Genomic DNA, 14804 nt, shown 5'->3' with positions numbered 1-14804 from the left:
AGTAAGAGTACAGTAAGTAATGAAAATGTAATGGGGCCATTAACTGTGAGAACCTGAAGCCTGATGTACAAATATGTACTCTACCGGTACTTCACATGCATTACAGATAAGCAACCTTACATTTCAGACAAAAGGTTCTTTGTGCACTTATCTTTGAAAACCAACTAATCCATCTAAAATGCAAAGACTGAATGCAGAGCAAGTTAATATGCACTATCCGGGGATTGAGGGTGGCAGGCCCAAGTCTTGCTGGTATTACAGTATATCACAAGAAAAACTGGTGTTCTTTGCTTCAAACTCATCCAGAATGCTTATTAACTCAACATCTAGCCAATATAGTGTCAAACGTGTCAGCAGATTGTCATATTTGAGAATAACTGTCACTGTATTTCAGGTTAAAAGACAGATTTCCTTCCTCCTTTACCAAAAACTTCCAAAGATCACAGACCAAAAAAAAAAAAGAGAGCTTGAATTAGATGCAACATTACTCATTAACACTACACAACAAGCAGACGGGTACCTTTGTGGCAGAGCTGATAAATTCTCCAAAATAATATAAACCATACAAGTCCTCAGTGTCATTTAGATGGCACAAGACAACTGTTGTAGGAAAAGTGGCGAACCCTACCCAAACATGCACACACACAACCCAGTGTGACAACGAGGAGATGATTAAATCAAGCATTAAATTGAATGAGTGTGAAGGAGCGCAGCTGGAGAAACTGGATCCAAACCAGTCTGGGCACGATGAAATGAAGCAGGGGCTAAACAAGATGCTATTCATTAGACGACTACTTGAGAAAGCATCCAACAGCTGGGTTTGCTGTCTGCGACCTCAATTACCCCCTGACTCACTTCAGACTTAGTTGATTCATAAGCTGAACTCATCTGGTTCAGCCAAGGAAGACACATCTCCAAATGGTATCCCTGCCAGACTGATAAAATGAGTATCAAGTGACACGCTGGAAGCCAGAGGGTATTTCATAGAAAAGCCTCCAGTGATGGTTGCTTCTGTTGGCTGAGAACAAAGTTGTAATCACACTAAACTCACAATGATGCTGATTACCAGCAACATTTTTTGGGTGAAACAAAACATCAAAAACACCAAACACAGTGATGTAATTTTAAACAATCAGCTACTGATGTGAATCAACTGTAGCCAAGAGTCTGATTACCACGCTGCACGACAAGAAAGACAAGTTGCGTATCACGCAGCAGGCGAGAGCGGATTTCCTCGTTTTCACCCACAATGATAATAATCGCAGAGGAATTTTCTCACCTTGATCAACAAGCACAATAAATCAGGGCAGGACAATAAAGAAGTGCTACGAGGGCTTTCTAGAAAACAAAAGGCTTCACACTGTGTGTGAGGGTAGACACTGTGAAAGTAGCCTCTCTCACACACCAAAACAAACCTAATGTTTGGTTGCCATGGAAACAGCAGCGCAGGCATCGCAGAGCATGAGGCAGAGGAAGTACTTAGTTGAACTCCTGCTGCACCGCTGATATACGAGAGAACAAAGCCGCACATTAAGGCCTCTTTCCATGTAAAATCAACAGCACTCCCATGACGTGGAGCCCATACAGATTTTCTGGCCCATTAGCTCTGTTGAAGCATAAGCCCTACTTATTCTGAAATTTATACCCCGTATGAATATTTAAGGACACAGTTCACTGCAGTTTTTTGTTAATTTTCAAAACCTCAAGCCACACATGAACATATCCAAGTGACTTTCTCAAGCGAGGACAGTGGGTGTGATGAAACTCATGGAAATACTGTAAAGTTTCAGTCTCACTCAGCTAAAGAAATGTAGAAACACTAGAGGTAGCTTCAATTTCTGACTCTAATTAACACTGCAGTTCTAAAGGAGCTCTGTTTCAAAGAGCTTTATGTTTTGAAACAGCCATTAGGGACACATATCTGAAATGCTGCAGTAAGATGAATTTAAATGGATTATTTGAGGTGGTGTAGAAGGGCAAGCACATTTTGCAAAACGCAATTACTTTCTGCGAATGTAGGTGCTGAGAAAAAAGGAGCACCAAGCTGTGACAATGTCACTATTTTCAGAGTAATGTAGTCTCTAGAGGAGGCAAATTATCAGCTTGAAAAGTAGTAGAGAGACTCAGACATCTGACTGTTCATCTGTATGGATCCTCTGAGATTTTAAATATTTATAGAGCTGATTTAGAAATACAGAAACAAATACAACATAAAACAACTGCATCCTGCTCACAAGTACACAAAACATACAAGAAATGAACGATGAGCGTCTGTGTGTCAGTATTCTAGCTGTTGCTGAGGTTACTCATAATTGTGGAAACATATCAGAGTCACTGTAAACAGGATACGACTCCTACTGTACAAGAACTGATCCAAAGGCGATGCACCTCAGCATCCTGGCACGTTGCGGCGAATGTAAACAGACTGACTGATTAAAAAGTGATTGCACAGTAAGCGGAGCAGTAAGTTGTTTAAGAATCTGAGAAATGTGATGTTTCCCATGATATTTCCTTTTCTTGTTTGCAGATTGTGCTGCTAAAGCCAAACACTGGTTTCTAAGCAACAAACTCAACACTGTTATTAATAATCGGAGAAACTGGGACTATATTAGGGATAACAAGGAAAAAGGGTTTTCCATCTGCATGACACAAATCTCTGCCATCAGGAGTTTTTCATACAGTAAATAAAACATTTCTAGGGCTTCAACTATTCATTAACTATTTCAACTGTTTTCTCAAATAATTGATTAATCATTTTGTCTATAAAATGTCAAAAAATAGCAAAACAATTTCTGCCCTCTATTTTTTATTTAATTATTAAAATATGAAATCACTTTCAGCTTTACGGGTTTACCATTATTAGAACTTACAGGGCACTGATATAAAAAACATACCACAGAAAAAGTAATTAACAATACATATGTCACATGACAATGTAAGAATATGCAACATTGCTGAAAGGATGTTTTGCATTTCCATAGTGGTAGCCAAGGCTGGGAACATTTGATTAAACAATTAAAATTATATTCAATGACAGAACTGAAAGACTAAATTGTCTCATATCTAATTATTTTGACCATCAAAAACTGAAAAAGAAAGCTTCTTTTCTTCCAAAAGGAAATCTTTTGGGGACAAAGAGCAGCAGTCATGCAGTAAAACTTCAATAAAATATGATTTGATATCACCTAGTGGCCATTATTGATATTGCATCACATCTCAACCGAGCTACTGGAAACAATTCAGTCCAAATTATGGTCATAATCTGGTCAAAACCCTCTCTCCTGTATATCCTTTTTTCTCTCCACTTCTCCCTCATTGGTCTCAGCACAGTATTTAAAACTACAGTAGATATATACATATATAAAACAACTCTTGGTCAGACTTCATTGTTTTCTTTTTCCACAGATCCCTCTAGAAGCATTGCGTCGACCAGGACCTACGAGAATCCCCAAACCGAAAGGCTACAGCTCCCAGAAAGGGACAAACAGCACAGCGGCAAACGTGGGACAGCAGAACAAGAGTCAGTCGACACAGAGTCACCTCGCCACTGGCAAAGAGCAGCACACACACATACCAGCAGCGCACAACAACAACAACAACAACCCACATCTAATGAACCGCAGACTGTGACCGAGCTTTTAGTACATTTCACTAAAAACATCCTCGTAGTTACTAAATATGTCTAAAAATATAAAATAGAAAGCGCAAAAGAAAAATAACTGTGAAAACTGTCAAAGTACTGCTTTATTCTACCATTTCATGATTACCTAATCCTCATCTGTGGTGCTCCAAGACTGCAACATGCAACTGAGTTTTGTGTATTATGTTCAATGTGTACACACTGTATTAGTTGTAAATAAACTTACAGAATAGTTTAGAAAGTAGTTTCTATGTTCATTTCATATTTACTGTCACAGATTTGTGTGAAGATGTCACTGTGATCATAATAAATTAAAATCAAGGGTAATAATAGAATATTAAATATGTTACATGGTTATGTTGTTGAAAGAAAATTAATGTTTCTTTGTATTGTTAGCATTTCTATTGATTATGGATTGGTTTAATTACTATATCTGTTGAGACATACAGATGATCACAGCCATTTATCCATTTCTAGGGATGGAACACATGGATATTTTTTGAATAAATGGCAATAATGTACATAAGTGTATAAGTGATGTGTTGTAATGCAGCTCCTTGATAGTGATAATCTTTAAAATGTGACATTTGTGTTATTTTTGGTTATCAATAAAGACTTTTTATACCTGGAACTAGAGAAATGTCTCTGATCTGATTATAAAAACAATATGAACTATAGAAAATATCTTTACCTTGATGCTTTATATTGATAGAAATATATAAATATAATTATGAAAATCAAAGCGATTTTAACATTTTTGTAAAATAAAAGTTGAAAAAGAATTTGAAAAGAATTTTCCTATGTCAATAATTTGGAAATATAAGTGGTGCAAACAACAACAAAAGATCTCTGAATATGATATTTGTAAGGTAATATGACTGACATAAGAGCTGACATTTAAAGGGGTGATTGTCAAAGAGGAATGCGACCTGTGATGCTAGGACTGTCTGTAGCTAATGTTACTAGTTTCATTGGTTTTTAACTGGTTTCTCAGTTTGCAGCAGGCATGGAGGGTTTAGCACACAGACAAACACAGTCCAAACCACTTTCTAATACAATACAACACTCTAATAAAAACTAACAAAACTACTTTTTACTTTCAGCTATTACAGGTTACAGTGCAACTAGATCTTAGATTTTAATCAACATCAATCATGTTTCTTTAAAGCCTTTTTAGGCCTTTAATTGGATAGTGACAGATGTAGATAGACAGGAAACTTAGAGGAGAGAGAGAGAGAGAGAGAGAGAGAGAGCGGATGGCGAGCAGCAAAGGGCCACGGGTTGGAAGTGAAGCCGGGTCGTTGCGGTACAGACGCAGCATTAGCACATGGGGTGCGCTCTACGAGGTGAGCTACCAGGTATGTTTAGGTATTATGTATATCAAAATATGCGTGTATAAACAATGTTTATTTTAACAATTGGTAGAGGGGGTTAAACATATCTAGCTGTCTTTGAGTTAGTGAGTGACGCATTCTGTATGAGGAAGTTGTAAGAAGTATAAAAACATAGCAACTGAGATACTGGTTGCCATAATACACTGAAGCAGCTAATTAAAAGCAGAACTGGGCAAAATGGGCAAATGTTGCAAAAACAAAAAAATGACTATTCCCTTATGCTGACTAAATGATTACTTTAGGAATTTTTTAGTGAACACTCAGAACACCATTTAAACTGTGGCAGGAGTTGCTATGTATTTACATCATATCATGATGTGGGACAGTGATCACCTCTTCAGATTCCCTGATCTTTTCTTTGAACTTTTCAACATAAAAAAGGACCAACAGTGGTGTCCAAACCTCTTCTCGCCGGTGTATCGTCACTGATGTCCTGTCAGAGCAGAGGTTATGGCTGAACGCAGCACGGACAGGAAGTGCTCTCTCTCTTCACCTCTTTCTGTGGCACAAACCCAGGAACGACAAGGACCCTCCAGGACAAAGGCATGACTCACATCTACAGAGAAAGACAAAGATATTCCTGTAACTGAACTGATCAGACTTTAATGATCACACACTGAACATTATAAAAGCTGTGCTGTTCAGTTCATATTTTATTCTTTATACAGTAAAACCTCACAGCGTGTATGTGTGATCTCTCTGACAGCCAGGCTGGCGAGAGCCACAGAGGCCAGGAAAGTGTGTGCACTCCGGTGAGCCAGCGTGAAAGGTGTGTGATAGACATTTCGCCGCGTCAACACCAAAGCATCGTTGAACAGGAACAGGCCCACATCAGACACCTGCTCATACGTCCTGATCACACACACACACACACACACACACACACACACACACACACACACACACACACACACACACACACACACACACACACACACACACACACACACACACACACACACACACACACACACAAACACAGAATGGTTAGATACAAAAGCCTGAATCAACTAAAATATGAGTAAATATAGATTTGACAAACTAAAAAACTAATCAGTTTGGCATGTAAGCTTGGTAGAAACTATTACAAATCTACTGAGTCAAAGATTATTTCTGGATATAAACTAATAGAAATCACCATTCTGACCACATCATTATATCAACAGGAATAATTCATGTTACCTGAGAGAGTCTGGAATCCGTTCATCAGGGCTCCTGAGCAAAGCAGCATCCTGAGTTATCACCAGCTGCCTGTTTCCTTCACTGAGGTTCTACACACACACACACACACACACACACACACACACACACACACACACACACACACACACACACACACACACACACACACACACACACACACACACACACACACACACACACACACACACACACACACACACACACACACACACACACACACCTTCAACATTTAAGTTTTATTTGTTGTTTTTGAGAGTGTGACAGACAACAGAGAAGTGAAGAGAAAGAGAGGTGTGTTTTTACCGGACAGCCTTGGATCATCTCCTGCGTTTCCTCCATCAGCCTGTCTCTCTCTGAGTTACGCTTTAACTGAAACAGAAGAAACCATCTGTGTATCAGTCGCACTAAACAGAGAAATACTACAGACTCCACATTCAAACTCATCACGAGGTACCGACTCAACGCGTTGTACCTTCTGTATGAATTCTCTGAATCGTAGGAGGGTGTTGAGGGCAGAGGAGAGGTGTGTGTGGTCAGGATGACCGGGGTGTGTGTGTAGAGACAGAGCTTGAAGCAGAGTCACATACTCCTGTATTCTCCACACTGGACACAGCAGCAGCTCCTGTAGGCTTCACACACACATACAAACATATGTGTAAACACTACAGTTTAATGAATTCACAGTTTATTTTAGCCAGGTGTGGATAACTGCCCTGGAAATAAACACCAGATATATATATATATATATGTGTGCTGTTACCTCAGCATGTGTGTTGCAAGAGTTCGGTCCACTCTCTTCAGGAAAGCCCGAAATGGAGGTTTTGTCTCCCTGCACTGGCAAAAATACACAACATTAAATTAAACCTTCGGTTTAATAAGCCAGGGGTGCTGTGTGTTTGATTATTACAGTTCTAGGAAAAGAAGAGTCGATGTCTTTCAAACTGATATATCTGACAAATATCTGCATAAACCCAGTGCACACTGACACACTAGAACTACTTTAGTTAGCTTCAGGTGCCTCATGCATGACCACAAACACACTGTCTGACTTTACCTTGTCGATGGCACAGAGGGCAGTGGTGTAGTTGTTGAGGTAGTTGGTGTACACTCTCAGTTTTGAGCACAGTTTTACAAACACATCTCCAACACACTGCTGTGCACCCCACTGCTGCAGCCTGGCCTGTAGGTCTACCTGAAACACCCTGTAACAAACACACACACACTCTATCATGTCCACACAGAGGCATGCAAACCAGACAGTATCACATTAATATTTGTGTATGTGTGTACCTGTTGAGCTCCAGTATTTGTGTGACAGGGGTGAGGATAATGTGGATGTCAGCGTAGCTCAGAATGGCTCTGTTGGAGTTCAGGGCAGCTGTAAGAGGCTCCTGGTACACCTTCAGCACAAGACGAAGGACAGGTTAAGATTAAATGCCTCAGACACAACACTTATGGGGTTGGGGGTTCCTCTGAAAACATTCTCCTCAAATCAGATTCTAATAACCACTCTAATAATCCACTAGAAAAGTGGGAGAAACTTGCAGGCCATGCAGCTGCAGAACTATAATTCATTTAATATCTAAAACACCTTGATTACAAAGGTATTATATAAACTCCCTATGGTTTGCAAAAAGGGCCCACTTATCAGTGGCAGTTTTCTGGAGCACATTAGCCAATATTCATTCAGTTTATAAGTCTGATTAGACTTCATGTTGAGTGGAACCGCACCTGAAACAACGGCCTCTCAGCAGCTCAACATGTGATATTGTTACTAAATTTCCTGAATGAAAGACAGTTTTATTATTAATGTAATGTTATGTTATAGTCTAGCAATTACCTTCAGCACAGCGCCCAGTCTCCTCAGATAAATACACTCGCTGTGATGCAGCTCTCTGGCAACTGCACCTCTCCAATCTAACGCTGTCTATTGAGAGAAAGAAAGAAATTGGTTGTTAGGATGAAGCGTGCTCCTTCAACCGTCTCTGAATGGACAAAGCACACACACCTGCGGTGGCTCAGATATCCGACTGATGCATGTCTGAGAGCCATGTGGTGCCCCTTTGTTTTTCAACTTGTCTTCGCCACTACTCTCTTCTCTCTCCTTCTCCTCACTCCATTTTGTCAGGAAGACAGCAAGAAACTCCAAAGGTCTTGTCTGACGATGAGAGAGAACCTGACAAAGGATTATCTCATTTATTTTCCGCCCTTGTGTATTACAAAAACTTCTTTACAATAATTCTTACCTCTTCCTGTCTTGTGAGAGCAACAAATCCCTCCATCAGAGCCTCATTTAGCTCTTTGGACACACAAAGCTCCTCAAGGCAGAGTTTCTCCCACAGAAAAAGACCTATAAACATATCAACAGATTTTACAGAAGGTTTTCAGGACACAGAGTATGCAGGCATTTGTTTAAACCTGCCATGGATCCAGCTGTGTTTAAATCTACATGTATGTGAAACCCACCCAGAGCTCGGCCCCGGGCCTGGAGGCCAACCTGCTGTAGCTGTGGCCCCAGGCCACCTCTCAGCTCCCCCAGAGCCTCCTCCATCCACTGAGCCTGTCTGCACCAGCCCTGCAGGACGCTCTCACAAACAAACTGTAGTGCCGGCTGCTTGTTCGAGAGGCCGGTGCACACACTGCCGTCAGACCACTCACTCAGGACTGGGAGAAGGAAACAAAAACATATTTCTTGTGGCATTGTACACTTGGTGGTTGTTTGTATTAATAAAGCTAAAAACATTCATTGTATTTGGGTTGCTACTGGTCTATGAACTGGACCAAATATACTGTGTCGTGGATTTGTGTATTGTGTCTTGTGCTTTTGTGCATTTGTTGTATCGTGTTTTATTGTTTTGATTGTTTTGACCGATCACCAATTGCGGCCACCAATAACTGCGGTCACAAACACATACTCTGCATTTCCTGTGGCTTCTTCACAATAAAAGCCATCCCTTGTTTTGCGAGTTGAACTATTTAAAAGTAAAGCAGTCCAACTGACACTAATGAGATGTATTACGCTGGATTACAAGTATGCGTGGGATGGCATTTTAAAGCCAGTGTGGGAATATTGGACCACACCACTAACAATAAAATGATTGAATCAACAGCTATTGCATTGAAGCGTTTCAAGAAAGTCACGACATCCCATTGAGCCAAGAATCACATCAGGCGCCTGCTGGCTTAGAGGTGTTAGTGGTAGTTTTGAGGTCACACAGAGCATATTCTTAAGCTGGGGGATGCTAAACATTTATCAGTTGAGTCAATCTTGTCCATGGGTGACTCACTGTTCTGGAAACTTCCGGTGGCAAGACCCATTGGCGCCCGAACCTCCAGACCAGTAAGAGTAGTGAGAGTCTGGATGAGAGCCACTCCTGACGCTGAGGAAGAGAGAGAGAAAGCGAGAGAGAAAGCGAGAGACAGGAAGTTAGTGAGACAGATGCAGAGACAGAAATATAGATTCCAGAGAAGTGTGTGTACTAACATCTGGGTCTCTACCTACCAGATGCTGCCAGCGGGGAGAAGATGTCAATCCCACCTCCCTCCTCAGTTGGTGCCACCCAACCACACAGTTTTTCCCAGAATTCTCTTTGGTCGGGGGTCAGAAGAGTCTTCTCTGACAGGCTACTACCTGAAGGGTCAACGTTAAAACAAAGTGAATCAGTAAACCCAAAAAATAAGATTCCCTAAGTCAACCTTTCAGAAAGATTTTAAACTGTTTGAGCTACATGCATTTTCAACTCGGTCTGGTTTGAAAGGTTAGTTGACAGACTTGTGAATGCTTTATGGCATGAAGTAAACACAACTACACTACAAACTGTGACTATGTAAATTAATCATACCTGCCACAGTGCATTGTGTATGTATCTAAATATTAGGAAGAGTTTTAAATTTGTTATACAAAAAAGCTGTATGTTATGAAAGTTCAAAACTTGACAGTTTCTTTCTTGAACAATCAAATTAAAACCAGGGTTCACTGATTTGAACTGAGTGTGGGGAGTCCATACCTAATGTAAAATTAATGTAAGATTTATGATAGTTAGTCTTGGGCCAACTCTTAGCCAGGGGACGAGGATAGCCATGGACTTAAAAATGTCCCATCATAATACAATAAGCCATGAAATGGTTTCAGCAGATGTTCTTCACAGTATCCTGAGAGATAAACTTCTAACACTGGAGGCTCCAGTTGGACTGGAACACAGCCTGGCAGAATTCCCACACATTAAGATACACAGGATTATTAATTCTCACTGTGAAGCAGATGGATTTCCTCTGTTCCTCCTGGAGCTAGTAGGCCCAGCCTCTGAGCTCTCTGCCCAGAAACCGCCCTCTCCGCCTGGGTTAACAGAGCTGAGAGAGTCCCTCTGTGATCATACAGAACCACAATCACTCCTGCCCTCACACCACTCAGCAGCAGCTAGATTGAGCACATGGAGAAAGAGAAAGAGCAGACAGGGAGAAATATTCAACGTTCATCTTCCCGCTGTGCTTTTTTGTTTTTGTTTTACACACTATTTTCTTCGTCATTGACTGATAGACTGTTTCTTTATTTTTCTTTTACCTCATAGGCAGGAATCCTATCGGAAATCAGCAGTAAGAGGGCAGGAGTGGGCAGATGGATGGGTGAGGCTGTGTGTGACAGTGCAGGTCTGTAAGTAAAGGAGGACAGCGCTCTGCTGGCTTTGTTCAGTCTTTCACTGGAAGAGAGGATGGAGGTTTGGTTAGCATTCACATCACAAATTTAGTGCAGAAAAAAAAACATTAAAAAGGAATATTTCGGCATTTTGGGAAATATGCTTATTTGCTTTCTAGTAGAGAGTTGAATTAGAATTAGGCTGGAATTGGAGGGAAACATCTAGCCTGTCACAAGCAGTCGAGTTGGGCTTTTCAATGGCAGATGCAGATATACAGAAAGCAGGGCAGTCGATGGCTGACACATAACACTGATATCAAAACAAAGAAAAGTCTTGTAGCCTATAATTACATTATTCCATGCACATTAAAATTTTATAGACATTCTTATCTAACTCTACCTATTAATGAAATAGAAAAATACAATGGGGTACGCTTTCAGAAAGGACAGCGAGGTACAGTATGTCATCAGATCATTCAACTGCATTATTCTGTACATTATAACGTAATGTATATTTAACACAAGCCAGTAACGATTTTAGATCATATTTGCTGTAATTTAAGAAAAAATTGTTAACATTTAGGAAAGACTATGGTAATTGGGGAAATTGAGGCAAACATTTACAGCAGGTTGCATTAGAGCTGTAGTACAGAGCTTGAAACTAACATTTTCTCTTCAGCCACACTGACAACGTTGCCTGCAGATGTGTCTTTTCTTTCTTTATCGGCCTTCTGAGCACAGGCATTGGCTGATGCTTATTATCTCAAAATGCCAGACAATTAGCCCTCTATCAATCTACCTGGCTCTGTTAAAAGTTTACAAAAAATGCACCTCTAAAGCTCCCTAATTAAAAAAGAAACATGGACTGCATTTAAAAACAGCAGCGCTTTTGTCCAAAGGCTTTACAAATTGCTTTTAATTCACTTACACACCGAGGGAGCTGTCCTGATCAATGAGAGCAATTTGGGATTCAGTGTCTCGCTCAAGGATTTATTACAGAGCTCTTATATTTTGCTGTATTATATTATACAGTAACCTCAATGCGTTTAATCTTAAAAAGACAGGTAACTAATATCACTCAAGGTAAGTGAGAGTTTATGGAGACAATCACCTGCTAGGGCTGGAGGTCTGGACTCTGTCCCAGCTCTGAGCTGCAGTCATGGGCTGTCCCCTGTCCTGGCTAAGACAGAGGCTGGGAGAGCCAACAGTCCGTGCAGGCCAGGAGAGAGAGGGCCAAGAGCTAAATGTTAGTCCAGAGCTGGACCTCCCTGTCTGGACACTTCCACCTCTGGCTCCTTCTGGTTTTGTGTAGCTGCCCCAAGCTCTCCTGGTTCTCATAGATAGTCCTGTAAATATGACACATATAAATACAAAGGGGTGCTGTTACTATCATTTCAAGAGCTTTTTGTCTTTTTTGATTTCTCTTTTCCACTCACTCTTCTCCTCCTGCAGTTTGTCTCTGATCATCTGCCTGATCCTCCTCTCCTTCCTCTTCTCTTCCTCCTCCTCCGTCGTCCCCATACTTTGTTGGTTGAGGGTCCCATACTGCTCGGCCGCCTCCCGGGGTGAAAGCCAGTCCAAAGTGGAGACGCAGGAGACATAGTGGTTCTTCCACGCTCCGTATTCTTTGTCTCCTGGAGTGTAGGGAAGGAACCAGCCTCTTCTGATGCACCGGCTGGCCCAGATACAGTCCTGGGCAGACAGAGACAGATAGAAGAAAATTAATCAATAGCCCCAGAGTAAAAGTAAAATATCTCTCCTCTGGGCCTCTCACCTGCTCAGCAAGAACCCTCCAGTGCCAGCTGACTTGGGCGGCAGAGCAGAGGTCACGAGGGGACAGAAATGACATCACATACAGGGACAGGAACCGTGGCAGCACCGCCGTGAAGTCCACTTGAGTCACAGGAACAGTCTCGATCAGCAAATCCCTACAGTACCTGCTCAGATTGCCAGAGCATTTCATTTTAAAGGCTGTAGGCTTAGTGTGTTAGATTATCCCAAACAACAAATTAACTCTTCATTGTTATGACACAGGAAAAAAAGGGAGGTTTACTTGAGCTGTGACTTGGTGCAGCGTGTGAGCAGTGAGTCCAACAGGTGTTTCCTCTGTCTGTCAGTCCACAGGTCAAACCAGTGGAGCACAAGGTTCATCCTCTCCTCAAACAACTGGGAGTAAATGGGAGAAAGGACACCAACAAACTTCATACAGTCTGTGAAAAGCATACGAAAGGTGACCCTCATTGCCTGAGAGTCTGGCTGCTCTTCCAAAAGCTACAAAACTGGCTTCCAAAACACTGATGAAGGCCATAGAAAAAGCTAAACTCCAGATAATTTATAAAAAAAAAGGACAAAAGAGTAAGACTGATGATGTGATAATGGCTGAAAACCTCGGGCTAATGGGGCCATTAGTGAAAGAATCAAGTCAGCCTTTTTGTGCTCTTTGCAATTTATTGTTGAATGATGTTAATTTATTTTTTTTCTTTTATTCAGGACACCTTGTAGTTTTTACTATGCAGTGGAATTTTATGAGGACTCAGAGTTTGGATTGAGTCTTTCCACTCACAATGTTAAGAAAACAAAAAGATGGGAGATCTGCTTTTACATGGTTACAGTTATTATTACACACACACACACACATATATACACACACATATGTAGACGCTAAAGACCTTTATGAATAAACTGATAACCTCCACATAGATTCAGCTAGTTCCTCACAATAATGTTGAAAATGAATGCTTGTAAGTTTGTATGCAGGACATTAACATTAGGTGCTGCTGTCTGCTTTCAATCTCTGCGGATGCTCAGATTGTAAAGTGACTATATGGGGTTAAATCCTTCAGAAAGAGCTCAGGTGAGGTAAGAGAGGAAACCCCCTTACTGTGAATGACACTTTCCCACTACATGAAGTCGTACAATAAGTTACAATGTGACTTTACCAGTATACAATGTTGTTTAAATGACAAATTAACGAATTTACCGTCGCAATGTTTGTCTGTGGTTGCGTGCGCAGTCCACTGGCAGCGTACTGGGGGGGGCTTTGCACACCTGTTCCCAATCAGGTTAACTGGCCAATGAACGGAACCCAGAGTGTTTGTGTTACTGCAGGTTAGCCTCACTGACAGCACGGGGAATCGAGGTTATTGTAAGGTTTATATACGCAATGCGTCAACACCCCCACAATACGGCTGTAGAACAGTACCATTTCAAAATAAAAGTATTTTATGCTACAGTCTCATATTTGACGCACAGTCATAAAAAGGTCATTCCTGCCATCTGGTGGCTATTAATTATCATTCCAGAAACCTTCCAGAGCAGGTTCTGCTTTGTTTGCTGGTCTGACCTGCAGGTTGCTCGTCTTGTTGTTCAGCGGGGTCCAGGTGCTGAAGCGGGTTTGGGAGCGCAGTCTGTGGACCTGCTGCGGGTCATAGTCTGTCCCGCTGAGCTGCCACCGCTTCACCGAGTGCAGGTTGGCCTGCATGTTGCTCACACGGGGAGAGCCGCTTTGAGAAAAACGCTGCTATTTCTGCTTAAATCCGTCAACTCTGATTTCCTGTCAGATTTTGCTCTCTAACAACAGCGGCGGGCTGCCATTGTGCTGCTCACTGCTCCCAGACCAGTAACCTTAGAGACGCGTCAACAAAAGGATGAGCGCATTCCTTCACAGCAGCACATCAATAAATAACAGGATGGGTTCAAGTCTGTGACCAGGAACCAAACAGCAGCACAGACAAAAGGCAACAGTATTGTAAATGTATGTGAGAATAGTCTAATCAATAATCTGTTATATGATTTATAAGAAACATTCATATTATGATGCAGTTCATTAAAAAAAGACTCTTTAAATATGTTGTTTCAAGAACATTTATATGCAAATGAATGCAAAAAAAAATGATGCATCTGACTGTGGGTTAACTTAACTAATGCAAGAACA

General features: G+C 41.2%; 2 protein-coding genes across 3 annotated transcripts in view; one reads left to right on the top strand and one right to left on the bottom strand.

The window, feature by feature from the left end:
• filip1l (filamin A interacting protein 1-like) overlaps window positions 1-4271 on the top strand; it is a 73303-nt gene extending 69032 nt beyond the window's left edge. For both annotated transcript variants that reach the window (XM_051427409.1, XM_051427410.1), the window contains one exon: window positions 3406-4271. In XM_051427409.1, the coding sequence (XP_051283369.1) occupies window positions 3406-3630 (225 nt within the window). In that variant the 3' untranslated portion in view covers window positions 3631-4271. The remainder of the gene's footprint in view (window positions 1-3405) is intronic.
• A 425-nt stretch (window positions 4272-4696) lies between these two features.
• On the bottom strand, window positions 4697-14777 carry LOC127378525 (epithelial cell-transforming sequence 2 oncogene-like). The gene is given in 21 exon segments (XM_051427415.1): window positions 4697-5590; window positions 5714-5886; window positions 6217-6305; window positions 6541-6606; window positions 6710-6866; window positions 6998-7071; window positions 7292-7439; window positions 7528-7637; window positions 8078-8164; window positions 8246-8413; window positions 8484-8587; window positions 8704-8901; window positions 9525-9734; window positions 9737-9868; window positions 10489-10654; window positions 10799-10934; window positions 11982-12216; window positions 12307-12562; window positions 12645-12807; window positions 12924-13036; window positions 14214-14777. Coding segments are annotated over 21 exon segments (3057 nt in total). The 5' UTR covers window positions 14352-14777; the 3' UTR covers window positions 4697-5456.
• Between the last annotated feature and the right edge of the window lie 27 nt (window positions 14778-14804).

This window comes from Dicentrarchus labrax, unplaced genomic scaffold (assembly GCF_905237075.1).
Source record: "Dicentrarchus labrax unplaced genomic scaffold, dlabrax2021, whole genome shotgun sequence".
Classification (NCBI taxonomy): Eukaryota; Metazoa; Chordata; class Actinopteri; family Moronidae; genus Dicentrarchus; species Dicentrarchus labrax.
This window is presented reverse-complemented; position numbering and strand designations above follow the sequence as displayed.